Source organism: Rhineura floridana, chromosome 11 (genome assembly GCF_030035675.1).
Source record: "Rhineura floridana isolate rRhiFlo1 chromosome 11, rRhiFlo1.hap2, whole genome shotgun sequence".
Taxonomy (NCBI): domain Eukaryota; kingdom Metazoa; phylum Chordata; class Lepidosauria; order Squamata; family Rhineuridae; genus Rhineura; species Rhineura floridana.
Genome location: NC_084490.1, coordinates 53,257,598 through 53,284,996, shown reverse-complemented (window position 1 = coordinate 53,284,996; position 27,399 = coordinate 53,257,598). Strand labels below are relative to the sequence as shown.

The window sequence follows — 27,399 nt, the reverse complement described above, 5'->3', positions numbered from 1 at the left end:
ACATGAAAAGCTAGTTACGCTACTGTCAGTGGAAGGATCTTTCCTGAGGAAGAAGAATCTGCAGTCAGGACAAGCTAAGATTGTATGCAGAGGAAGTGTCACGTGGGGCCGCCTTACATGTTCTTCTGGGACACCTACAGCCTTGAGAATGATCTACAGACTGGGACTAAGCACTTTTTGGACACCTTCCAGCCTTCAATGGAAATAAATAGCGTGGAGACGGGGCTTTATTTGTCAGGGCGCTCGGTCTGGACATCTTTCAATCCCAGCTGTCAACGCTAGAAACATAGTACAAGATCATGATCCAAGCGCAGGTTGTATTCCTGTCCCTGAGTAATTGCGGGGAGTACCCTCCGGCATTAAGGGTTTAAGGATTTGAGGAAGGGAGGAGAGAAGGACTTTCAGATCAGAGGAAAGAAAGAGAGTATTTCTTTCTTAATATGCCCATTATTTCCTAACGGTACGATCAAGCCAGTAAAGCACCTGCAATCCATTGATCTCAACGGAAGGGAGGTAAGCAATAGCATGGCCCTATTCTTTCGTACTTAAACGAATGGATTTTTAAGGTGCTTCAACTTTGACTGATGGATCGTTCCTTAGAGTTATAGCCCGCCTTTTGAGTCTGGCAAGGCTACTGACAAATATAACAACACACGGGCGCGCACATACACACACGCCCCCGACCTCCGGCGTCTGTCTGTCGGTTTTTTTTAGAAATTCTGCAGTCTGAGAAGGGCCAGTTATCAGCGGTTTGCAGGCAAACTCCACCCGGGGAGGAAGGGCGACTGTCCTCCCCCCTCCCCGGCCTCCGCGTGGGCGGAAGGAGGGAAAGGAAGCGCCGCGAGAAACCCGGCCTCGAATGACCCAGCTAGAACGAAACCTCGGCCAGGATCTCAATCGGCAGCAAACAAGAAGGAACTCCGAACAGATACCAAGCGAGGGAGGAACAGGAGGAGGCGCCAAACGAAGCCCAGCCAAAGGAAGGTCTCCCTTTTTCTCGTTCCTTCCCTTGCATTCTCCATTCCCGGTTTTAGCTGCAAAGCTCGTCGGTGGGGTTGCTGGATGAAGATCATGGTTAGTTGGAGGGCTGGGAGAATGTGTGGATTTGTTCATCCCTACTAAAGTGCGTGTCGGAAAATATGCTAATTTATATGAATAACACATCCTAAGCACGATGCACTTGAAGTGATGGCGGTGGTTTTCTGTCAGGATCGGTCTTTTGACTGGAAATCAAACGGCACAGCGCTTCAAAGCAATGTCCCGTCGCGCTAAGGCATCTCGGCTGCCAGCCTGCTAGTTCTGTAGGGTCAGGTTTGGGGTGGGAGGAGGAGACCGTGTTGGGAAGCCTCCTTCACGGCCAGGACTGCTGGGAGAGGGGTGCTGCTTTGGAAGGAGGCGCGGTTGGGATGCCGGTGGTCTGTTCAGTGTTCAGGAGTTTGGGGGCGACAGAGTTAGGGGCTGAGCTTTTCAGGGGTGGGGGGAAGTGGGATGTCTTGTGTAAAGTAGGTGGGGCCCTGAATAAGGCAGGCGGTGGCTAGCCCAGCAAAGCAGCTCTTTGGTGGGGAGGGGAGGCTTCTTTCTTCGGGGGACTCCAAACACTGAGAGGAGGTTTGAGCCAGCGAGACAGCTGGCCAGGAGCAACGGGTCAAGGTGGGCAGGAGTCTTTCCACGCTAATAACACTTGGCATTTACATAGCAGTTTTGCTTTGCATTCATGATTGTAATGTAATCCTTGCAACAACAGCGGTTAATGTTGGACTGGGACCTGGGCGACCAGGGTTCAAATCCCATCCCCCGCCCCTGAAGCTCACTGGATGACCTTGGGCCAGTCACTGCTTCTCAACCCAACTTACCTCACACGGTTGTTGTGAAGATTAAATCTGGAGGGGGAGAACCATGTTTGTACGCCACCTTGAGCTCCTTGGAGGAAAGGTGGGATATAAATGTAATAAATAATAATAATAAGGTAGGTCATTATTATCCCCATATTGCAGATGGGGGGAGGCTAAAGCTGACCGAGATTGACCTGCACAAATTAATGCCAAAGGCAAATAAAGACTGCCAGTGTCCTGATCTTGTAGCTTAGGCTCTGCTGTGTTACTAGCTCTCATGATTTGAAGTGATGTGAAAGGGCTCAGGTTTATGGGGTCAGACTTCATGCAGTTTTTTTGGGGGGGTCATAGGGATTAGTGACTGGGGATGAGGAGCAGCCTTGGGGAAACTAGGATCTGTCGGTCTTCCCCTTGGTGAACATTGGGGGAGACATTGAGCGGAAGATAGTAAAGATAAAGACTCTCGGTGTTCATCTATTGATGTAGCTGGGGAACGGAGAGAAACAACAGAGCCTTTGGAGCAGGGGTGAGGAACTGAGGCCTTCCAGATGTTGTTGAACTCCAACTCCCATCAGCCTCTGGCAGTGGGCCACTTAAGTGGTCAGGGATGATGGGAGTTGGGGTTTCATGAGGATCTGGAGGGCCATAGGCTAACCGCTTTTGCCTTAGCAGTTAATGTATCTAGGAGATTGGGGGAGCGACGGAGTGGTCTTGTGGGGAAGAGAGATGGAGGACTGAAGGTCTTGGGAGCAGGACAGAGACCTGGGAGGGAAGGACTGTTGGGTTGGAGGGAACTAAGCAGTTCTAAGCAGTGAATTGAGAGCAAGAAAGTCTGACGGATGTGCAGGGAGGTATTTGAGAAGTGGGGGAGCACTTCTGGAGGGTGCATGCAAGCGATCAGAAATTGTGCCCTTCAGGACTTTTTTTGGTAAAAAAAAATGAGGTACTTCTACTTATATCTTGATAAAAGCTGTGGGGGTGCCAGGGCAAAATGGCTGTCTGGACAGCAAAAGAAAAAAAGAGGTAATGGTGTGCCATATACAGTGAGTACTGTTACAAAAAAAAGTCTTGGTGTCTTTGTGGGATTAAAGAGAAGACTAGGATTAGGTGGGAGGAGAGGAGAGGAGTTGTCTGGAGTGGACTAAGGGGGAGTAAAAACCAAAGGTGAGGATTTGACTTTACCATTGGCTCCCTACGTCTCCTTGATCAGGTCCTTCAGGCCCTTTTAGACTTCTGTCATTTTGTATCATGTTTAAGAACTTAGCATTTTCTTCAGAGTAGCTGTATGTTATACAGAAAGCTATCCACAAACACACCTGTGTACATCACTCTGCTTCTGAGGAGGACACAGTGGGTGCACCTAGTCTTTGGGCCTTTCTTCCAGGGAGACCAGTTTACCCTCCTGTCTGTTGACCTTCCATCAACAAGCAAAGGCATTCTTGTTTAGGCTGGCCTTTGGCCCTCTAAGGTAATTTTTTCTTCAGCTGCTGTTTTTAATTTGCTCTGCTGTTTTTGGGTGCTTTTTTAAATTGTGGTTTTATTTTTTATATTTATTTAATTTTTATATCATTATTGTTATATATTGTTAAAAGCAATGCATATAAATGATGGACATTATTTATATTTCGTTTATATGTGCTACTTTTCTATACAAGGGGCAAATAATATTGTTACACAGAAAAGCAGTACATATAAAATAAAATGAATGAATAAACTGGAACATGCTAAGGACATTATTGAAAATGGTGCATACAGTCTCTCTCTCTCCCCAGGTGCCTGAGCTAGAGAAAGCGACTGTCCGAATGAAGGATCCTGAACATGTAAAAAATATCATTTTGGGACTCAGAAGAGGTGGAGCAGGAAAACTCCAGGTGTGTGTTCCTTCATTCACCTGTTTATCTGCTATCTCTTTATTGTGTCCTTACTTTATTCCTCCTCTTCACGGGGGTATCTCTTGGCTTGCACAAGCAATAGCTTGCAAGAGAGGTCAGGAATTATACCTTCCTGCAAGCAGAACCGTTAAACATATTTTTACATTAGATTTTGCCTTTGTTTGTCCTCCCTCTTCTCACAGGTGTCTCTCTCTCTCTGCTTGCCCAAGCAGCAACATTGCCTTTGTATTTGTTTACTTACTAGTGAAATCCCTACCAAATAATGGGCATGTTTGAAATCTGCAGCATGGCTCATTTTACCATTCAGTACTCAGAATGTGTACTCAGAATGCCAGTGTGGCATAGTGGTTAAGGTGTTGGACTATGACCTGGGAGACCAGGGTTTGAATCCCCACACAGCCATGAATCTCACTGGGTGACCTTGGGCCAGTCACTGCCTCAGCCTTAGATGAAGGCAATGGTAAACCCCCTCTGAATACCGCTTACCATGAAAACCCTATTCATAGGGTCGCCCATAAGTTGGAATCGACTTGAAGGCAGTCCATTCCACTCAGAATGTTTAAGCATGCAAGTAAAAGTGAGGGCCTTCTCATTGTACACTGGGAGAGCCTTCTCCTTAAAGTTGTTTCTTGAGTGATGTGGCGTTTGGGGGGAGTGTATTCCATGTGTAAACTCAAGTTCCCCAAACAAAGTCAGTTAACTTCCTGTCTTTCCATCAGGTTTCCACTGTATCTCTTTAGTGTGAACCAGAGAAGTGGTTTAAGAGGATAAAGTTGGCAGAGAAATGTTCACAAACATCTGAAACTTTATTATAAGTTATTACATAGATATAGGAGCTATAGAAACACTAATGGTGGTAGTTGGAACTGTGGCAAAGATTGAATAGCCTTATTTTACATGTGATGGCTGTGCACCAAGGCACAAAAATTGTGGAAAATGGTCACACAGATTTTGATTTGTTTCTTAAAATTGCCTATTCCTATGTACACATTTCTTTGCTTACATAACGTATCATGCGTCAAATGTAATTCCCTTTAGCTTGGATGATAATGTCTTGAATTATTGGTCACGGTTTGACTAGTTTATGTGAGATACTGGAAATCTCCCATTGGCCTTTCAAAGCAAAAAGGAAGACTGTGGAACAGTCTCCCCGAGGAGGTTCGCTTGGCGCCGACATTGTTATCCTTTCGGCGCCAAGTTAAAACCTTCCTCTTTCCCAAAGCATTTTAACTTTTGCATTTTTAACTTAATTTAATTTATTTCTTGTTATGTTTGCTGTTATTGATTTTTGATTGCTTTATTGTTATTGTATTATATTGTTCATTTTATTGTATTTTGTTGTTCACCGCCCAGAGAGCTATGGCTAGTCGGGGCGGTATATAAGTTTAATAAATAAATAATAATAATAATAATAAGATAAAAGGTTGTGTTGTTGCTTGTCAAATTAACTGCTAATCAACAATCTCAGTTTGCCTCTTTAAATGAAACCTCAAACTCCTGTGGCATTGCTGCAAATAAGGAATGTTCTTACTATTTTACGGGATAATTTTGAATGACTCAACCTAGTATAACTTAAGAATTTATTTTGTTCCTTCTTGGTCTCAGTTTTGACTCTACTTGTATTTATTCAACCTTTTTCCCTATATGGAATCTGGGAAAATAAGGGCTCAATATAGGTTAATCTCCAGTTAAAAGCATCTGAAACTCAAAGAAAGGTGTTTATGGGCTTGGGGGGTGGGTGGGGATTGTTTGTCAATGAAAGGCAGACGAGTTCAGTATGTTGTATCTCCATTTTATTGTTTATTGTACATTTGTATTTAAATAAATAAAAAGATTATCACATTTGCTATGCCATACTTCCCCCAAGGTACCCAAGATTGCATATGTGGGTTTACCTCATTTTCTCTGTAGAACAACCTTGGTGAATACTGGCTGGCAGCTTGCCATCCAAGTACTATCTTAAGTGAGGTTTTAGTTAGCAGCAAAGGGTATAGGGGAGCAAGGATGACTCAGGTAGAAGAAGTGGAAAGATTTAACATAGAGATGAGAAATCTGTGGCCTCCTTGTGTTGCTGGACTACATTTCCCATTAACATGGACAATTGGCCATGCTATCTAGGGCTGGGTGACTTGTGCCTTCCAGATGTTGCTGGACTCCAGTTCTCCATCCCTGTCTTACACATCTGCAGCCTGAGTATGAGCCTTTGAGTACTCAGCAGTTGTGATTGGGATCCTGAGGCCAGTCTTCATGGAGGATGGATTTGGATGTCCAAGAACCACAAAACAGCTTATTAAAAAGTTTACAGCTTACCTGTAACCATGTCATTGGAGCCCACCACTGGTCACCTCACCTTTGGATTGTCTATGTCGTCTCTTTCAATCATTTGAATCCACCCTAAGAGGTATGAAGGAATAGGAATCTATGTGTGTGAATATTGGGACAATATTTTAGAAGGCAAATTGATGGTGTTGCAATCTAGGAAGCTGTTTTAGACCTTGACAGGCCAGGCTTTACCACTGCAAGTTCTTACATGCTTCAGGGCCTGTGGTATTTACATGGGTTTTTTCCCCCAAGCACACCAGAATGTGAGAAACTGGTGAAATTAGTCCGAAACTCGTCTGACTGTGTAAAGACAAATTTGCCCCTGCATAAAGACTCAACTCATTGTGTTTAGACCACACTTTGCTCCAGCACCATACTTCCAGCAGCCTTTGCTTGAGGTAAGTTATTATAGAGCAAAGCTGTTGATCAAGGGCTTTATCTGGCATGCCAACTGGTTTGGGTTTTGATTTTTGCTGTGCCACAGATCTCCTGTTTAGTGTTAAGCATCAGTCAGCTGGGCAAAGGCACACAATGGGCAGAGATTCCATCATGTACCTCCTCAGTTAATAGGCACTAGGAATCACACTCCCCACAGCTGGCCAGACAGCAGGGTGATGGGCTCCGTTTCTGCAATAATCGGACTTGCATTGGATTATTATTTCTGATATTCTCTATATTTGCAGAGAGAATTTTGAAGTAGCAACTTTCTGTGCCTAATTTCTGATTCATTTTTCTTCTTTTTTCTGGTTCTTTTTAAAAAAATTCTCTTTGAAATCATTGATAGTGTGTGATACTTTTTATCAATTTACTTTATGTGAGCTCTTCAATTGTGTATTCCCTTTCACTGATGTCAGTGAAGTGTTGATTGTAACTGACAGACAAAAAGCAGCTGGGGGAATGAGGTGTTGATTGTAAGCAGCAGAGGGAAAGACACTGACTTGATTATCTGCCTTAATCTGTTCTGCAGTGCACTTGAAAAGGAATGTAAACAGGCAATCATTACAGAGTTCAGACGATACCAGTGGAGACTCGTGAATAAATAGTGGTTATAATATCGATAATTCTCTGCAAAGCAAAAAAAAAAATGGAGGAGATCGGAAAAATGAAGATATCGGAGGAAAAAGGCATGGGATCATTAACGAGCACTAGGGGGCCACAACTAAAAATGAATTGTAAAAAAGGAGAATTGAATTGAATTATTTATTATACGATCATAGATCCATAATGCAAACAAAGCAAGATTAAAAAACCATGTACAATTTACAAAATTTAAAATAATTTACTTTCTAAAATCCAAGGAAAGAACCTGATTATTGCAAATAGACTGGGCTATATAAAAATTTTTTGCTACATGTTCAGTAATAGCCTTATCTTTATCTGATAGTAGATATTGTGTTAACCACCTTTGGGGTTTATCAGAAAAGATTATTATTAATGGGTGAATAATTTTTATCCTTGCGTCACAATAAAACTCACATACAAAAAGAACATGTTCAATAGTTTCAACCTCTTTTAACTTGCAACTACATAAACGATTTTGGAGAGGAATGCCTTGGAAGCGACCTGATAGAAGTGAAGAGGGTAAGCAATTAAATCTCACTCTGGAGAACAAAAATCTATAATTTGGAAAGGTTAGCTCTTCTAAGTATTGTGCTGGGAATGGAAAACAAAAATTTAAACCAAAGTGAGAAGGCGAGCAAGATGTATGTGCCTTTGAGAGTAGGTACTGACGGTCCAAATCCTTTATTCTTTGACTTATAGTACTATTGGCTATCACTAAGTCCCAGGACGCCAAAAGGTCCAAAGACAGCCCTATATAATTTAGTTTTTCGTTAAATATCTTGGACCAGGACCAGGAGCTCACAAAAGGGTCCTTCCAAATTAAATGGAGATATCCCAAAGAGGGTCCAGTATAGACCATCCTGGCCCAGAATCTAAAGGCAATCAGCCAAGCTGTACATTCGATTGAGGCAATTCCTGCCTCAAGTTGGAGACCTGTTGAAGAAACACAGCTTGGGAGGCCAAATATAGTCCGTAAAAAACGTGATGCCACTAGTTCAACATTTCTATTAAAATTTGTTATCCATATCGGAATGCCATAAAGAAGTTGTGAAAGTATTTTGGCTTTAAAATTTTTTAAAGCAGCTGGAATGTAACCTCCTCCTCTAGTGTGAAAAAATCTGGAGGTGGCTTTTGAAGTGTTATGCGCTACAAGAATTGCAGACCGCATATGGGGCAACCAAGATAAGGATGAACAAAATGTTACACCAAGATATTTAAATTTTTTAACCTGCTCATATATTTGGCCTTTTACTTTCCAATATTTATTAGATTGTTTCCGGGGGGAAATCATTATCTTAGACTTTGTGTAATTAATGCTAAGGAGGTTTCTTTCACAATATGTCATAAAGATACTTAGTAAGCGTTTAAGTCCAATTTCCGAAAAGGATAGCAATACTGTATCATCCGCATAAAGTAGCAGAGGACATCTCTCCTCTGCAATTTTTGGGGAGTGTAAATTTTCAGCACCACATTTATTACTCAGATCATTAAGAAAAAAGTTAAATAAAGCAGGGGCCAATGCACATCCTTGGCGCACTCCAATGTTTGCTGAAATCGGTTTAGTCGTGCTACCGTCTAACCCATATTGCACCTGAAGGGAGGTATTTTGGTAGAGTCGAGAGATTAGAAATAGAAGGCGCTTATCAATCAATGACTTATTCAGTTTAGCCCATAGTAGTTCACGAGGTACTGAATCAAACGCTGTCTTTAGATCCATAAAGGCAACATAAAGGCTTCTATTAATACCATTAGTATACTTTTCTGCCAGGTATCTTAATACTAGGCAGTGGTCATGGGTAGATTTATTTTTTCTGAAACCTGCCTGTTCTTGGCCTAATATTTCTTCCTCCTCTAACCAACGTTGTAGCCTAACATTAAGAAGGCTCGCATAAACTTTACCTACAACCGATAAAAGACTAATGGGCCTATAGTTTGCTGGATCACTTCTGTCGCCTTTTTTATGAATTGGTATTACTATCGCCTCTGACCAGACTTTAGGAATGTTCCCAATCAAATTTATCTGTGTAAACAGATATGAGAGCAATGGCGTCCACCAATTAATATTTGCTTTTAACATTTCAGGTAGAATTTGATCTATTCCAGGGGCCTTTCCATTTTTAAGATTTTTAATCAGAAGAGCAACCTCTGCTTGCTCTACTGGGGGCCATTTAGAGAGTATGGTGAAATCAGTCAGAGATGAAAAGCAATTGCTATTGTTATGTTTTGTAAATTGGAGGGAGAAATAATGTTCCCATAGATCTGGAGGAATAATGCAACTTGAAGGCGCAGCGGATCCCAAAGCATTTGTAACTAAGGCCCAAAAAAGTTTAGAGTCATTATTTAAGGAAGCATTTATCAGGAGGTTCCAATTTTCTTGTAATGCTAGTTTTTTTCTGGACAATTAAATTTTTATAAGATTTTTTTGCCAGATAATATTCAGGAGGGAGGATATTTGTTCCTGATTTCCTATAGTTGGTATATATCCTTCTTACCTCCAGCTTAGACTCCCTACATTCTTTGTCAAACCAGTTTGGATAATTTCTACTGGTTTGACTGCATGAGCGATGGGATAATTTCAAGCTCTTAATTAGGTCCAAAGTTAAGAGGGAATATTCATATATGGCCTTTGAAATTTCATGTGTCTCTATTATACAAGATCTGCGAGCAAAAGCCCTTTGAGATGCTAAAAAGTTCTCAACCTGGCAGAGAAAAAGGAGAGGATTCCATCCCTAGGCTGAGGAAAGCGCAGAGGTGGTGGGGAGGAAGGTGTGTGGGGAGACCACCTTCCTCCACATGTAAATCACACTCCCCATAGCCCACCAAGCAGCTGTTTGCTGACCTGAGCAACATGTGGTGAATTCAGCAATAGTCGTGGTTCAGTAATCGGTGGCAGGCTACAGTGAAGACCTGCATGGGTTTCAGGTTGCTCACTTAATAAGTCTGGGACTTGGTTCCTTGAATCTGCAGAGTGGTATCTAGGCACTGAATCCCTTGTAATCTCCCTCTCATTCCTCCTTCTCCTCTCCAGGTTATTTCTGATTTTGACATGACTCTGACTCGATTTGGGTTCAATGGTCAGCGCTGCCCCACTTCCTACAGTGAGTCCAGTTTCTGCCCTTTGTCTCCTCTTGCTGTTCCTCTTGATGCCGCTTCCCTTCTATTGCAAACCTTATCATTTATTTGTCATAACTTCCATTTCTCTCCTACAAACTGATTTATCTTTCTGTTGTAAAACACAGTTTATCTTTTCCTCTTGGTCCCTCCAGGCCTTTGGGTATCTTCTAGAGAGTGGGTGTGTCATTATAGTTGAAAAGTATGAGCTATGAGTTAAAAGTTCCATGTTCAGTAGTGGGTGGAAGACATGATTTCACAAAGTGTGAGAAATGCTGCTTGTAGACATGAAGTAAGGGGCATAACCAGAGTGGGTGGGTGTAGTTTACACTTAAGAATCAAATCGAAGTTATGTGCCAAGAAAAGCTGGTCAACAATTGATATAAATTGAGCAGCTAAGCAAATTTTGCACACATGCATGCATGGTTTATTCCACTTCCGATATTCATGGAGAGGGGCACACACCTAGCTTAGCAAAGTTCTGTTCCTTGGAAATCTTGCTCAGTATGCCCCCAGTTTTGAGGCTTCAGATTCCACTGAGCATTACTCACATGTTCCATGCTTATTTTCATAGCCTTGAGGGTTAGAGTCTTGCATTTTAAACATAAACAAGCAGGGATTCCCAAGATGCTGAATTCTATGCCCAGAACTGCAAGATACACCATGCCATGTTCACATCAAGGCATAACTCATGGTTTAGATTCAAGTAAGCTTTCAAAGCACAAGCCTTCTCAAAAGAAAGTCCAGGCTAGAAATTGTTCTGCATTTGTGCTAGTTTCTAGAAATGACATGTTTGGTTTTTGTGTCTTTTCAGATATCATAGATAACAGCCGGGTCATCAGCGAAGAAGGGAAGAAAAAGGTATGAGCTTCCATGTCTTGGCATGCAGGTGTATTAAAAGCTTAACTGCCCTCCAAGTTTCATTCCCTCCGGCTATCAAGAGCTCAAGGAACCTTGAGTTTTGTGAGAAGGCTAAGGCTCTCAAACAGAGTTCACCATGCTATCCATTGAGAGGTAAAGACCTCATGAATAATTTATAACAATTCCACTATGATAAGGTCTCAGTATAGATTTGACTGCCTCAAAACCAGTCTCCAAAGTCAGAAACCAAATAATAGAAATTCTGTGCTTGGAATGAACTAATTCAGATTAATTAATTCAAAAATCTCTCAATTATGCCTGAATGTAGTTCTTATAATTTCCATATGAACACGAATTCAGTTCCTTTGCGGTGGAAACTGGGCAATTTTTAATTCAGTTCAATTTTAATTTTAATTCAAAAATGTATATATAGGGGTTTCATTGCATTTTACTCTGTGCTGATTGTGGCTATTGCATTCACCTTTTTGACCTATATAAAAAGTGATGCTGCTGTTGAAGCTTAAACATCGTAATTGTTGGGGAAAATAAATAAAACAATTGTTCACATTACATTACACACTCTGTGTGTGTGTGTGTTTTGATTTTTCTTAGTCTTCTTGAGTATATTTTATAGTTGAGCAGAGCACTAGTAAAATTCTGAAGGCTGAAAAGAAAATTGTGAGGACCGCATGAATGAACTAGGAATTGAACTGGAACGGAATTAATTCCTTTTTGGAATGGATGAACTGGAACTAACTCCTTTTTACAATGAACTTTTCAAGCACTGAGAAAATGATAAGACACTTTTCCTGTTTCATAATGAATAACATTCAACTGATTCAATATTTGGTTTCTGACCTGAGGCAGTCTCTGGAGAAAGGCTGTTAATGGGGTAACAAATCTACACTGATAGCCCGTCATAGGGGAAGTTAATGACAACTCGAATTTATTTCAGTGGGTCCTGCATTGAACCAAGTCTAGTTCAAAACCAGTGGATTTTATTCATTTAGAAAGAATTATACATTGTTCATTCTTACCTAAGGACCCTGTTTATGTAACTACGTTTAGATGTGTCATTTAACCTCTAGGATTAAGAAGGTCAAGTAAGACAAGCATTATGGCTTAATGACATGTCTCATAATGACCCAGGAGGATAAACGACAGGTTTCAACTCAATACAGATAAATAGAGTCCTTAAGTAAATTGCATTTCAGATAATTTTGCATTTTATCTGGCCAGGATTTCATTATTATCAGAGGTGGCTGATGATCAGCTCAGCTCCTGGAAGAATCACCCCTAACAGGTCAAGGTCACTATCTGCAATTCTCTGTGAATCCTTTTGAAATAGCTGCAGTAGCTGGGTCTCTCTCTCTCTCTCTCTCTGTGTGTGTGATCTGGATTGGGACCATGGCATTTGGAGATAGAGGGTGACCTTTCCTCTCCACAATCACATCCTCCTGAAAACCACATTGCAAAGCTTCTATATGCCCCTGAAGTTTATATTGCAGTGGCAGGAAAATGGTGTAGGGACATAGGGTGGTATTCGATGTTGACCCTACACGTAGACCCATTGAAATTAATAGACATAGCTAACTTAGGCTCATTATTTTCAGTGGGTCTACTCTGAGTAATGCTTAGTTGAATAGAATTCAAAGGGTTGAACAGAAACTCCCCCCCCCCCCGCTGTGGTCTCAATCTAGCTGAGAAACCAAACGAGATAATCACTAGTGACAGGAAAAGGGAAGAGAGAAGAGATGTAATCCCAGGAGTGAACAAAAATAAATACTTTATTGGCTCAAGAATGAAAATCCTTAAATAGACCCTAAAATACATTCTTGTTTCAGTCTGTTTTCTGTTAAAGCGTCTAGGGTTTTAACTGCTGCTTTTTTACGGAGTTTTATGATGTGCCCTAAAAGATGGGCTAGAAATCAGTCAGTCAGTATCCCATCCTTGTATAACGACAGAGGCAGCAAGGTCAGCAGGTGGGTGTCCCGTTCTAGCCACAAGAATGAAGCATTCCCCTGGCCTAACTCTGCCTTAGAAAACCGTCATCTTGAACTCTGTGTGCTTATTTTCTGACAAGCGAAATATCCCCTTTCCTTTTGTTGATACTGGGAAATGTTTCAGCTAAAAGATCTGCTCCATTATTACTATCCTATTGAAATTGACCCCTACCGGACCGTGGAGGACAAGCTGCCCCTCATGGTAGAATGGTGAGTATTTGTGCCAGAGGATATCATCTTTGTTTAATAGGGAGCTGGGTGTGTGTGTTCTGTATTCCATTACAGAACACACACACCCAGCTCCATTACCAGAGTTTACCAGAGACAGCTGGGCTGCCTCACCCAGGATGCCACTGCTGATGTGTCTTGTGGCTTTGGCTTCTGGTGGCAAGAGGCACTGGGGGAATATAGGTGTTTACAAACTTTCCTCAGGCATTCCGGCTGTATTGGTGATATGGATCAGCTGAGGGTATAGACAATGCCAGAACCAGTTGAACTGAGGGCTCATCTACACTGTGGTTTACTGCGTGTTTGGTGCTATTCACATCTCCTTTTAATCTGCATTGTTCACGTAATGTTACTGGCAAACAGAAGCTGTCATGCAGTTTCCTCCCATAAATCCATACTAACCCAATCCGCTGATAATATGAAAAGTGGGAAAAAATACATCTCCACTCCGCTCCATTAGTGGTTGCAGACACTTTGCTTCAATGCTTTCTGGTGAGTGGGTGAATTGTCACTCTCTGCTACTCCCCTTTCCCTGCCCACTCTCCCAGCCCCTGTGAATTCCATTTTGTTTCCTGTGGTTTATCCAACAACTTATTTGTGGGACTCAAATTCTAGTTATCAGGAAGGGGGAGGCAGAAAGAGAGAGAGGGGAAAAAAGAAAGAGGGGAGACTGATAACCAAAGCCAGTGGCTTCAGCATCAGCAGAGAAGAGGTGCCTGATGGTTTGCTTTGCTTGCGTATAACTGACCAGGCAGGCAGACATCTCTCCCTTTCTTCCATGGGGGGAAGGATCTAAATACAATTCAGATAGGAAGTGCAGAGTGTTGGGGGGAAGGGGGTTGATCTCTGATCTGCTGATGTCCTTCCACCCTCCAAGCAAGCCCAGGAAAGGATGCCCAAAGTTAAGATCATGCTTTAAAGATTCTCATGCCTTCTCCCCGCTCATCTTATTTGCAGTCACACACACACAGACACGCACCACTACTATTCCTTTGTGTTTGTTTGCAACTGAATGCAAATCTGCAGAGCCATCAGCTTCACATCAGGGTTCACTCCCTGCAGCCAAAACAAACTGAAGATTTGGGCTGCGGTGCCACCAATATGCGGATGACACTCAGCTCTATCTTTCGTTTAAGTCCTCACCAGAGTTGGCAGTGGACACCATTTCCAAGTGCCTGGAATCCGTAAGTGAATGGATGGGAAGGAATAGGCTGTAACTAAATCCCGACAAGACCGAGGTGTTGCTCGTGGGAGACAGGGGCAGGTTGGGGGATATAGACCTGGTGTTCAATGGGGTAAAATTGCCCCTAAAAGACCAGGTCCGCAGCCTCGGGGTTATTCTTGACTCCCGGCTGTCCATGGAGGCTCAGGTCTCGGCAGTGAGCCAGGCAGCTTGGTATCAATTACATCTGATAAGGAGACTGCAACCCTACCTTCCTGCCCATCTGCTCCCACGGGTGATACATGCCCTGGTCTTCTCCAGCTTAGACTACTGTAATGCGCTCTACGTGGGGTTACCCCTGAAAACGGTCCGGAAATTACAACTGATACAGAATGCGGCGGCACGTTTGATCAAGAACAGCCGTCGCTGGGATCATATCACTCCGGTGTTAGTAGATCTACACTGGCTACCAGTTGCTTACTGGGCCCAATTCAAGGTGTTGGTGTTGACCTTCAAAGCCCTATACGGTTTCAGCCCAGTTTATCTGGAGCGCCTCCTGCAGCACCAATTATGCCGCCTGACGAGATCAGCCACACAAGACCTTCTCTCGGTCCCACCAGTTAAGATAGCGAGGCTGGTACGGACCAGAGAGAGAGCATTTTCGATCGTGGCCCCTACCCTCTGGAATTTCCTTCCTTTTGATCTTCGCCATGCCCCTTCCCTGATAGGTTTCCGCCGGGCCTTGAAGACCTGGCTGTTCAGGCAGGCCTATGGGATCTGTGGGGTAGGTTGTTTTTAATACTGGTACATTAATTACTGTTTTGGTTTTTATTGTATTTTAATATGTAAATGTACGTCGCCTAGAGTGACCGTTAATTCAGCCAGATAGGCGACTCATAAATAAAATATTATTATTATTATTATTATTATTACTATTACTGTGAGGTTGATGGCTCTGCAGGTTTGCATTCAATCGCAAATACAAAGAAGCAGCGATAATGTCCATTCAGCTTCAGTATTAATTGTACTTTCTTTCCCAGGTTCCATTGTGGCTTTTGGGGGAGGGGTCAAGGTATAATCTGTGCATGCCCAGTTCCCTAGGAACTGGAGGGAGTATAAGTGCAAAATCAGAGGGAGGAGCCACACTGTGATTGATCCTTGATAAAGGAACACCTATTGTGTGAATGGAAAAATGTCTTTGCAGCTACCATTGAGCACAAACTAGATGGTGCAAAGCAATGACAAAAGTTTATAAAGTGTCTTTACTATGAAGAAATGCTCCCATGTAGATAAACAGTAAGTTTAGAAGCATGTCTTCCATTTACCTCTCAGCAGTATGGGGGTTGAAACCCTGTTGAGAACTATCCTGAAGAATTCCTCTCCCAATATAGGCATTGTGCTGAAGTCACAGATCTTTAGGGCCCTACGTGAGGCTTGCTCTGTTTCCTGCAATCAGTTTAGCCAACAAACGCTCATGACAGATGGTGTCTTCCAGGTGGACTAAGGCCCACAACCTCCTGTCCCAGCAAAAGATTTCGAAAAGCGACATTGCCCAGATAGTGAAAGAGTCGGATGTCATGCTCAGGTATGAGATTTGGATGCTGGGTATAAGAGTATGAGTCAGGTTGTGGGGCATCCCTTTATTTTTGTGGTTACTCCTTCTCTGCATCAACTCTTCCCAGATTCTCCATCAAGGGAAGGTTGAATTTTGCACTTGAAATTAAGTGTGAAATGTGCTCCAGAGTATGAAGGCTTGCTGGTTTTCACACATACATGCACATGGTCTGAGTGCTTTACACTGAATGCAGATGTTTTAAGATTGTGTAGAAGTTGGGCTGCTTTGGCAAGGAACAATGTATCTGAAAAGAGTTGTAGGCCAGTAGCAAACGTTCCATTCTTGGGCAAGGTCCTCGAAAGAGTGGTTGCGGACCAGGTCCAGACACTCTTGGATGAGACCGATTATCTGGATCCATTTCAATCGGGTTTCAGGCCCGGTTTTGGCACGGAGACGGCCTTGGTCGCCCTGTATGATGACCTTTGTCAGGAGAAAGACAGGGGGAGTGTAACTCTGTTGGTTCTCCTTGACCTCTCAGCGGCTTTCGATACCATTGACCATGGTATTCTTCTGGGGAGACTTGCGGATTTGGGAGTTGGAGGTACTGCTTGGCAATGGTTCTGCTCCTACCTGGCGGGTCGTCTCCAGAAGGTAGTGCTTGGGGAGCATCACTCGGCACCCTGGGCTCTCCAATATGGAGTTCCACAGGGATCAGTTTTGTCCCCCATGCTCTTTAACGTCTATATGAAGCCGCTGGGTGCCGTCATCAGGAGTTTTGGAGTGCATTGCCACCAGTATGCTGATGACACGCAGCTCTACTTCTCCTTTTCATCTTGTTCAGGTGAGGCTATCAAGGTGCTGAACCCATGTCTGGCTGCGATAATGGACTGGATGAGAGTGAATAAATTGAAGCTCAATCCAGACAAGACTGAGACACTGTTAATAGCTGGTTCTTCTGACCAGATGGTGGATGTTCAACCTGTTCTGGATGGGGTTGCACTCCCCCTGTAGGAGCAGGTTCGTAGCTTGGGAGTTCTTTTAGAACCATCCCTGTCACTGGAGGCCCAGGTAGCCTCGGTGGCACGGAGTGCTTTCTACCAACTTCAGCTGGTGGCCCAGCTGTGCCCCTATCTGGACAGGGAAAACCTTGCTTCAGTTGTTCATGCTCTGGTAACCTCTAAATTAGACTACTGCAATGCACTCTATGTGGGGCTGCCCTTGAAGACGGTTCGGAAACTACAGCTTGTGCAGAATGCAGCGGCCAGACTGATAACTGGGACCAGGCGGTCCGAACATATAACACCGATTCTGGCCCGCTTGCACTGGTTGCCTATATGTTTCCGGGCTCGATTCAAGGTGCTGGTTTTAACCTATAAAGCCTTGCATGGCACGGGGCCCCAATACCTGATGGAATGTCTCTCCCGATACGAACCTACCCGTACACTCTGCTCAACATCGAAGGCCCTCCTCCGGGTGCCTACTCAGAGAGAAGCCCAGAAGGTGACAACAAGAAAAAGGGCCTTCTCAGTGGTGGCCCCCGAACTATGGAATATTCTTCCTGATGAGGTACGCCTGGCGCCAACGTTACTATCTTTTCGGCGCCAGGCGTACATAAACCTTCACATAAACCTTCCTCTTCTCCCAGGCATTTTAGTTTTAGTAATTTTTTTTTAGCTTTTAGTATTTTAGTATTTCAGCTTTTAATATTTAATATGCATTTGTATGTGTATACATATGCTTTAATTTTTGATATCATTAATGTATGTTTAAATTGCTTGATATGTGGTTTTAATTGTATATCAGATGTTTTACTTGTTGTGAACCGCCCAGAGAGCTTCAGCTATGGGGCGGTATATAAATTGAATAAATAAATAAATAGTTTGGAGAGAGAAACTGAAATTGAAGATTTATCCATCCTTACCTTTGTTCAGTTCCCAATTTATGGACATTTAAAGATGAGTAAGGATTGGTGAATTTGGCAATTTGTCTGAGTTTCTCATTTTTCCAGTCTTAAATTCAGTTTGCCAAATTTCCACATCGGTGTAGTGGTTAAGGTGTTGAACTATGACCTGGGAGACCAGGGTTCGAATCCCCACATAACCATGAAGCTCCCTGGGTGACCTTGGGCCAGTCACTGCCTCTCAGCCTCATGAAAACCCTATTAATAGGGTCACCATAAGTCGGAATCAACTTGAAGGCAGTACATTTACATTTTATTACGTTTTTTACAAGTCCTCACAAAAATTCATCATTTGAGTGCATATTTTCTCCTCTTATACTTTTATATGCAAATTTGCTTAACCCTAAGACTCGGAAACGACTCGCACTATAAGTGCAGGGACACCTTTACCTTTACACATTTTTGCAAGCAATGTTTATTGCATTTTATTTTCACTAAAATACGCATTTTATGCACACTTTCCCCTAACATGCATTTTTGAATATATTTCCTGGCTGGAGAACTACATCCCAAAATGTGGAGAAGTGTGAATTTGGAAGGATAGCTGCATTTTGATTCATGTCTTATTTTGGGAAGTGAAATACAGGTAGGTTTGCATTACAATGCAAACTCAACCAAGTTTCTTCCCCATTCCCCTCCTCGAGCAGCTTACATAAAATCGACAACAAAGAAGACAGTTGCTGTCCACAGACTGGAGAGAGATAGGAAGCCTGGACCATTCCATTTGCTCTGCTGGGAGACTTGCTCTGTTTGGCTCCTCCTGTCCAGCAGTCTTGCTTCCATTCAAGCTGGTTATTGTAAGAATTCTGTAACTTTAGGAACTGGGGACTGAGTTTGCTTGTTTTCCTTTCCTTTCCTCATCCATTTTTCTTTTTGTGTCCTGTCTTTTAGATACAGCTACAATTGCCAGAGTGGTTTCACAATCAATCCCCTATTTCAGGGGAAATTGTAGCTCTGTGAGGGGAATAGGGGTCTCCTCACAACTCTTAACAAACTATAGTTTCCAGGATTCCATGGGGGAAGCCATGACTTTTTAAAGTGGCATAATAGGGCTTTAAATGTATGGTGCAGATGTGGCTATTGTTACAAGCTCCACACTGGATGCTGTAACTGTTTGCAACTTGCAGAATACATACAAATTCTACTTGCATGCCATTTCCACAGATGTAAGTAAATAATTGAATGCTCACTCTTTTTATGTTTCCTGGCTGCAAGATTAGGGAGCAAGTCACTTTCAGTAGCCCCACCCTTCTCCACTTCAACCTGAAAGAGGCAGGACATGCAGAGAGAGAATTCTCTCCCATGCTACCCCGATCTTCTGGGTTGCTTCATGAAAAGGGAGAATAGTGACTGTGTTGGGCTTGGTAGATTCTTTGCTGACCTCAGGGCATGGATAAATGTCTTTCACCCACCTCTGGACCCAGCCTTGTGCATTTCACCATTTCAGTAACATTGCGTTTCTTCTCTTTCTTGCACTCAGAGATCACTTCAACATTCTATTTGACAAGCTTCACCAGAGCAGAGTACCCCTCTTCATCTTCTCAGCAGGTGTGGGCGATGTGCTAGAGGAGATAATTCGCCAGGCTGGCGTGTTCTATCCCAATGTCAGTGTGGTCTCCAACTATATGGACTTTGATGACAGTGTGAGTTGAGTCTGCTTCACTTTCCCTCAGTGGCAGCTGGTGTACCTTGGACAGCTCCTTGAAAATTCAGACTAAAACTCAGAGCACAGAAACATAAGGATCACAGTTTGAGCACTGTGGTAGTGGCTCAAAAAGATTTGGGGTGGAGGGGGTAAATGGAAAGCAAGTGTGTGCCTTCTGGGGTCAGCCAAGAACTCCCAGGTTCTGCCAGGATGAGCAGTGTTTTGGATGGAACAATTAATATGTGTTTATTAAAGACGTGGGCCTCCCTCTCATTGAGGTTTTGTGCTCTGGAGCCCAGGCTGCCTCCTGGTATTCAGGGGAAGCTGGACCACAGCTAAAAGTGCATATGGCAGATAACTTGTCACAAAGATTATGGGACATGCATTAGAGTACTGGTGAGGGCACACTTTGCTGTCTCCATTGCATCGTCAAGTAGTTGTTCAGCAGAGCTGTTCTGAGTGGTTCAGAGATTATTAACATCTGCCCCTTGATAGAGGTGCTTTGAACCCTCAGATGATTGCTATGACAAGTTTGCTAGGCCCTTTAAGAGTAAAATCACACATCACTCTGATGACTTAGATGCCATGTGGTGAAGACTTGGGTGAAGTGTCCAACACAATGTCTCGGCCAATGTTGTGGGATCCATTTAAGTTGTTGAGGCCTGAAGACATGGACAAGGTGCTTGCAGTTGTTCAGTCAACCACTTGCTCTCTCAACCTTCACCCATTGTGGATGATTTGAACTGGCCAATAGGGGTTGGCTGCTTGGGGTAGAGTGTGTGGAATGAGTTTTTAACGTGAGGGGGTGGTATCTGCTGCCCTTAAACAGATGGTAGTGTGACGGCACTCCTGAAGAAACTCACATTGGACCCAAAGGTGTTGGACAGCTCTTTATCATCATTTTATTTATATGCTGCCTTTCCACAAAAAATTGTCCTCAAAGTGGCTTACAACAGCATTTACAAGAACAATTTCATAATAACAAAAATAATAGAACAGTAACATAACAGCAAATATCACAGCAAACAACAACACTTTCCAATACTATAAATATAACAACATTACATCTGTTAGCAGGCAATATTACATTTCCTGGCACTAGGAAATAAAAAGGGAATTCGACAGTTTCAACTTTGCTCCTAGAGACATCCCACCCATGATGTTACTTGCAGTCCCACGCTTGCAGCAACTTCTTACAAGGCTTCAGTCAGGGGTCTGGAACATCCCCCAATTCTGCCATTTGTTCAAATCATGGGTGGCTAATCTGTGGCCCTCAAGGTGTTGTTGGACTCACAACTCTCGGGCTGAAGAGAGTTGGACTCCAACAGCATCAGGAAGGCAACAAGTTAGCCATCTCTGGAATAATTCTATTGAAGGATGGCCAACTAGAGATCTGTGGACTAAATCTGTCCTGCAAAACAGTCTTTTCTGCCCCTGAAGGCCCAAACAAAGGTGAATAAAGATGTGGAAAGTATGAGGTCCACGGTTTTACTTCTCTTAAAGAAAATAAAACTGCTTTCAAAATGTAGGGAGAAAAACCGAGGGATTCCACACTTTGAATCAGAGATAAGGAACCTGTGGCCCTTTAGCTATTTCTGGACTCCCATCAGCACCATTGGCCAGGAACGATGGGAGCTAGTTATGCAGCAACATCTGGAGGACTAAGGGTGCCCTAGCCTTGCTTTAAATATGAATACCTCTCTTTGGGTTTTGAATGTAGTACTTAAAATCAGGTCTGTGGAGTCGGAGTTGGAAGCAATTTGGGGTGGAGTCGGAGTCAGTAGAAATGTTCCGACTCCAGCTTCAAAATAAAAACTTTCATAGGAATTTAGGAAAGTTTTCTTGTTCAGAGATTTTAATCAAATAAATATATTTTATGTTCTATCAATCTAGCCTGATGATTCACATGGTGGTGATGAAATGGCTTGTGCTACCATTTTACTACAGTAAATTTGTTATTACTAGTTAATATACATTTGCCATTTATGAAGGAGTCGGAGTCGGACAGCAGAAAAATAGAGGAGTCGGAGTCTGAGTCAAAGGTTTGGCGTACTGACTCCACAGCCCTGCTTAAAGTCTGTAGCTGTTTTGACATGTACAGTTCTCAGGATAAGAACTCCTTCAGGGACTTCATATCAGAATGTCCTTGGAACGAAGAAAATAGCAAAGTGGGGAGGAAAAAGTAAAAAAACAAAGCGGGGGGAGTTAGCTGTCTATAATCACTACTTTCTAATTATGTTACTATGCAGAATCTCTGTTTTACATAATAATCAGAGAATCTCTTTTGGCATGGCATGTTCTTTTGGCCACAGCGTACATATTGTTTTCCTGTTGTGTTACAAATAAACATTCTTATTTATTTTTTAAAAGGTCTGCAGCTGTTTCAAAAAAAGAAACCAAGCCTTCCCCCCCTGAAATGGGATAGCTGCTTTTTATAGAGCTGCTAGGCACATCAACATGAACAAGCGGAAAAATCTAATAATCCCAAATGATCGATTATTATAGGTTCTTTTTTTATCAGAATTTTTAATGAAAGCAACACCACAAAACTTTGAAGGAAAATGAAATTATGCCAGATAACTTTGGGCAATTTACCCGTTATAATTATCATTGTCCCATTTCATGCATAAGTTGTGTAACACTCCAGCCATGCTCAAGCACGTGTGGCTTTAAAGCTAATAGGATCTGCCAGCATTAGGAGGAGCAGCCTCTGGATTGGTGCTCTGCTGTTCCCTCTAGTGAGGCACTTTGGAGCTGCAGATCAAAAGGTTCTCAGGACTTCAGTGTCCTCCCAGGCTGCAGTCAGTTCACTGATTTCCTCTGATCTGGAATGGCTATAAATCTGGAGGGGTCCACAAATGGAGAGGGACATTCTCAAAAGGGACTGCGAAGATGAACCTCTGCTCTCATTCCCATGTTCACCAGAGTGGGGAGAGAGGCTCACCGTTGTAACTGTAGCAAGCAGATTTGTGGACCCCTGAATTTCATGCCTGACCTTGCTTGTCTGGCTGCTAGACTACTCTTGCTGATGGTATTGCCTGCCTTCATGAATCCCCTAAGAACCAATCCTGGAGACTTGTACCATCTGCTTCCCATTCTGCCTACAGGTCAGCATTATGATACCAAGCTAAGTTTGAGGTGCTGGTATGGGTGTACAAAGCCCTATACAGCTTGGGACCAGGATACATTAAAGATTGTCTCAGCCCTGATATGCCAAACCAATCACAGCACTCTGGAGGAGAGGGCTTCCTGCTAATAGCATCTTATCAGGAGGTCCATTTTGCATAATGTTAGAATTGGGCCTTTACTGTGGCAGCACCTACCCTTTAGAACTCCCTCCTACTACAAGCCTTCTAAATGGAGATTTTTATCCCAGTCGGTATCTGTATTGGATCTGAAATTAATTTTGATATATATTCAGTCATTTTAACTATTTAAATATACACATACATATCGCATATATATATGTGTGATTGTGTTATATGTGTATTGTATTACTTTGAGATACTTCATAGGAGATGATTCATTAATGAAATAAATAAAAACAAATAACTGTGAAGTCACTACTGCTGGGTAGTTTGGTCTCCAGATCGTGCGTGTATGTGTGTGTGTACATGCACACACCCAAAAATCACAATGCAGAAGTTGGCTATTTATCTGATCCATATTTACCACGTTTGCCTCTGTGTCCTCCATGCAGGGAGTTCTGCAAGGTTTCAAAGGGCCCCTGATCCACACCTACAACAAGAACAACTCAGTCCTCAAGAATACAGAGTATTTCCAGCAGCTGCACACAAGGACAAATATCTTGCTCCTTGGAGATTCCATGGGCGACCTCAGTATGGCAGATGGGGTTGCTGACGTGGATAATATCCTCCGGGTTGGCTTTCTGAATGACAGGGTGAGTTGGGATTACCCTGGTGGGCACAGCTGACTGTGGAAGCCCTGCTAGGAGGCCAGGTGAGGTAGCCATTTCAGGCAGACTTTGAGTGCTATGAAAGTTGCCAGCGGGCCATGAACAAATCTCCCTGGCCCATACTTGTGCTGCTAACAGAAGCTTGATCTGCATAAATGAGCAGAAAGAAGCATGGAGATAAATATTATTACCTGCTGATCCCTGCAGATCATTTTTTTCCATAAAAGGCATAGCTATAGTGGCTGATAAGCCAAAGCAATAGAAAATATGGCATATGTATTCAAATAGCTAAACAAAACTGTGACAAAGCCTGCAGTTTGCATGCAAGCCTACAGTTCCCATATATAACCTTGACATCCCCTTTTAGGATATTTTGATGTTGAGACCTGAATGCATTCCAGAATTTGTGAAAATTGCAGACTTGCGGGCATACTGCACACTTCATAACAGAATACAAATCTAACTCTGCAGATGAATTGAAACTAACTTTAAAATACATTTGATAGTACAAGACTGAAATAATAGTTTAGGCGTTGCTAAGCCTAACAAATGCAAGTTTTAATGTTTTGCACAACCCCTAAACTGTGGTTAGTCTTAACTATGTTTTATTGAAACAAGCCAGCTGCGTAAACCACAGCAACCAAACAATAAATTCAAATGCACGTGAACTGAGTATGAGGCCTAAAACACATCCAGCACTTCCTTGTATCTGTGCGTTTGAAGTGAAGTATTGTAAAGGGAGACAAATTGCCTTTCAGGCTTATTGTGATACCCTTTTCGTGGTCCCTCACCATGCTAAAATTAGATAGGCAGCGACACAGGAAATGCTCTGACTTTGGAACGCCTTCCCTCACAACTTTGAGCAGTGCCAAGTTTTCATCAGTTAAAAACTATTTACCCAGCCCTTTGGGTGATGTATTGTCCTCTGTGTCTGCTGCTATGTAGTTTGCTAGCCATGTAACTACTAGCCATTTATGGGTATGCTGTGCCTCTACAGTCAGAGACAGCATGCTTCTGAATCCCAGTTGCTGGAAACCATGGGAGGAGAGCATGGTGTGGTGCTCAGGTTCTGCTTGCAGGCTTCCCTGGGCATCTGGTTGGCCACTGTGAGAACAGGGTGCTGGACTAGATGGGACACTGGCCTGATCCAGCAGGGCTGTGTTCTTTATGTTGCTGCAGTTAATATTTTTAGAGATTGTTGTTACCTGCGTTTAATTGTTGGTTATGTGTTTTACTGGCGATGATAATCCGCTCTAGCATCACCTTGTATGATGAAGAGCGGGAGAGAAATATTTTAAATAAATTGTTGTTCTTCTCATTGATGAACCCCTGAAAAACTCACAAGGAACCCCAGGCTTCTCTCTAGAACAGCTTCACTCCGGTGGTCCACGGTGTGTCTGTGGATTTGTGGTTGAAGACGGGAGACAGCACATCCATCACGTTACATTTTTTAATTGTATTTTTATTGCTGCTTTTATTTCTTACATTGCATTTTTTGTGGAATTCCAATTGTGATACAATGTATAAGAAATAAAAAAGCAAAACAATAAATATCGTATTACATCTGGCACAGTGCATTACAGTTACTACAACAGGCAGAAAAATCATTAAGTGGTCTGTGACGCCCTTCCCTGGCTCTCCCTGTCAGGTTCCTACCTGCTCGTGGTTACTGCCTGTCACTAGGCACCACCAGGGACTCCACCAGTCCGGACTGTCCTTTTTTATGGTTTCTCTCCCCGCTCTAGCATAGACCTCACCAGATCCCCCTGCTAGGCAGCACCACCAGTCACGTCCTATAACCCGTATTCCCAGAGACTCTGCCTGAGTCTCTCTATCAGGTTACCTCTGTGACTGCGTGCTTAAGCTGTCCCAATCCCTTTGTATCAATGCAGATAATCCTGGTTTGCTCTGAATACTTGTGGTGTTATTCTTTCCTTCCCTGCTGCCACCATTTGTCACTCTTCAGCCTTGGTATTTACCTTACCCTCCCTTCTGGTCTGTGAAACCCCAGCCAAGGATCAGGCCTTTGGTAAACCAAATACAGTATTTATTAAATAACAAAGATAACAAGATTACTTTATAAAGTCACATAAGCATATGGTTTCATCTATTACTATGATACTTGACTTATCATAAACTAGAACTCCCATTCTCTCTTTCTCCACACTCTCCTGACATCCACCTCTCAAACAACTCTCACAAACCCACCAAAACAACCCTCTCACGTCCTCCCAGATTTAACTGTCATCCTTCCATTTATACTCTCCGCCATTCTCAACACTCAGCCAATCATCCAGCATTCTACTGCCCATTCACTCCCCCCTCCTCTTTCATTCCACTTACCATGTATCTCCTATACAAACAGCACTTACCATATATACACTAATACAGGAACATCACATGGTCTGCCAAGATACTCAGTTTGTGTGGGGCGAAAAAGTTTGGGAACCACTGTTCTAGAACACCACTTGCAAGCACTGCAGCAACATCGAGCTAGCCAGTGCAGGTTTAATGTGCCGATGCCTGCCCTGTAAGACTTCTTTGTTCTCCCTCCATGCAGGTGGAGGATCAGCGGGGGAAGTACATTGAAGCCTATGATATTGTGTTGGAGAAAGATGAGACGCTGGACGTGGCAAATGGCATCCTTCACTTCATCCTCACCCAGACCCAGGCCACACAGCCCACTCACCCTTGATGATAAGCTGCCCTTTGGAAAGCTGAGATGCTGCTTGTGTGTGTGGCAGGGCAGTCCCTCAGTTTCTTATTCCCTCTGGTTAACGTTGCAGACACATACCAGTCCTCCGTTTCTTGCCATTCTCAGAATTGTAGAATATTAATAGTGGGCCAACCTGACATACATCCTATTCTCTGAAACATCACGTTCCTAATTTAAAACCGATCACAACTGTACAAGGCAAAGAATGTAGAATCATCCTGCAGTCAGTTTGCCTGCTGACCAAAGTGCAGAATTTGCGAGAAAGCAGTCAGGACTCTAAAGGCAAGCCAATGCTTAACATTTCTTCTTGGGGCTCTGCTAGATTTAGTTACATGTACCATTGCCCAAAAGGAACCAATTACATTTAAATCACACCTGTTTGCTAACACCAGGTCTACCATAACTTCTAGATTTGAGCTCATGGTGGTTTTTTTGCTCATAGCAGGCCAATTATGTGGAGTGGTTGTGGGCTCAAAACTTGACTTTGCAACCGCTTGTGGGTTTGCTGCAGTGGGTAATCCAATCACATACACAAGGATCACATGCTATAAGCAGAGAGCATCCAGAGTCTCATTTTAAAGTGGACTCTTGCAAAGCGTATCTGCAGGTTTACAGCCTGCCTTCTGCTAGCAGGATCTGCTAGGTGTGGAACAATGCAATTGCAGTCAGTCTGTTCCTCTGTAAGCTACACTATACCAGGCACTCCTGTGCCTTTTTCAGCTTCAGTAACAGCTGCTGCATCTCCAAATGATGTTTCCTTACGGCATTGTACATTTAAACAATTGTCACTGCATGGCTTTCATTTTTTTTCTTTTGCACACTATATATAAAAATCTCTTACAAGAAAAAAACCAACCTTAAAACAAATGGGGTGCTACTGGTGCAACTCACTTTTCAGTCAGAGCACAGCGTAATGATTGAGAGGACATGAATGTTCATCTATTAAACCAGCCTGATAAATTTGGAGGTATTTGGCAGAAGGTCGGGTGTGTAAAGTTGGGTGAAGACCTTTGCTGTGCTCTGCCATGTGAACGGCCGAGCTGGAATCCTACAAGGTTTGGGCTAAGTGTTACATTGTTTGGATGGAGCTGGTGTGGACTGCTGGTGCCTTTTTCCGTTAGGGATCAGATTGGT

The 27,399-nt window shown here is 43.0% G+C and overlaps 1 protein-coding gene across 3 annotated transcripts; it reads left to right on the top strand.

Moving 5' to 3' along the window:
- The first annotated feature begins 365 nt into the window (after positions 1–365).
- On the top strand, positions 366–27,197 carry NT5C3B (5'-nucleotidase, cytosolic IIIB). 3 transcript variants are annotated; one of them, XM_061590695.1, is made up of 10 exons: positions 366–513; positions 715–1,074; positions 3,605–3,703; positions 10,137–10,206; positions 11,034–11,080; positions 13,208–13,293; positions 15,969–16,058; positions 19,469–19,631; positions 23,334–23,534; positions 26,110–27,197. In XM_061590695.1, exons 2-10 carry the CDS (start codon positions 1,063–1,065, stop codon positions 26,242–26,244), a joined length of 903 nt encoding a protein of 300 aa, XP_061446679.1. In that variant the 5' UTR covers positions 366–513; positions 715–1,062; the 3' UTR covers positions 26,245–27,197. The 3 variants fall into 3 exon arrangements, with proteins under 3 accessions (XP_061446679.1, XP_061446677.1, XP_061446678.1); XM_061590693.1 differs by lacking the exon at positions 366–513 and adding an exon at positions 3,217–3,300 and having other exon boundaries at positions 721–1,074; XM_061590694.1 differs by lacking the exons at positions 366–513; positions 715–1,074 and adding an exon at positions 1,536–1,650.
- The last annotated feature ends 202 nt before the right edge of the window (positions 27,198–27,399 follow it).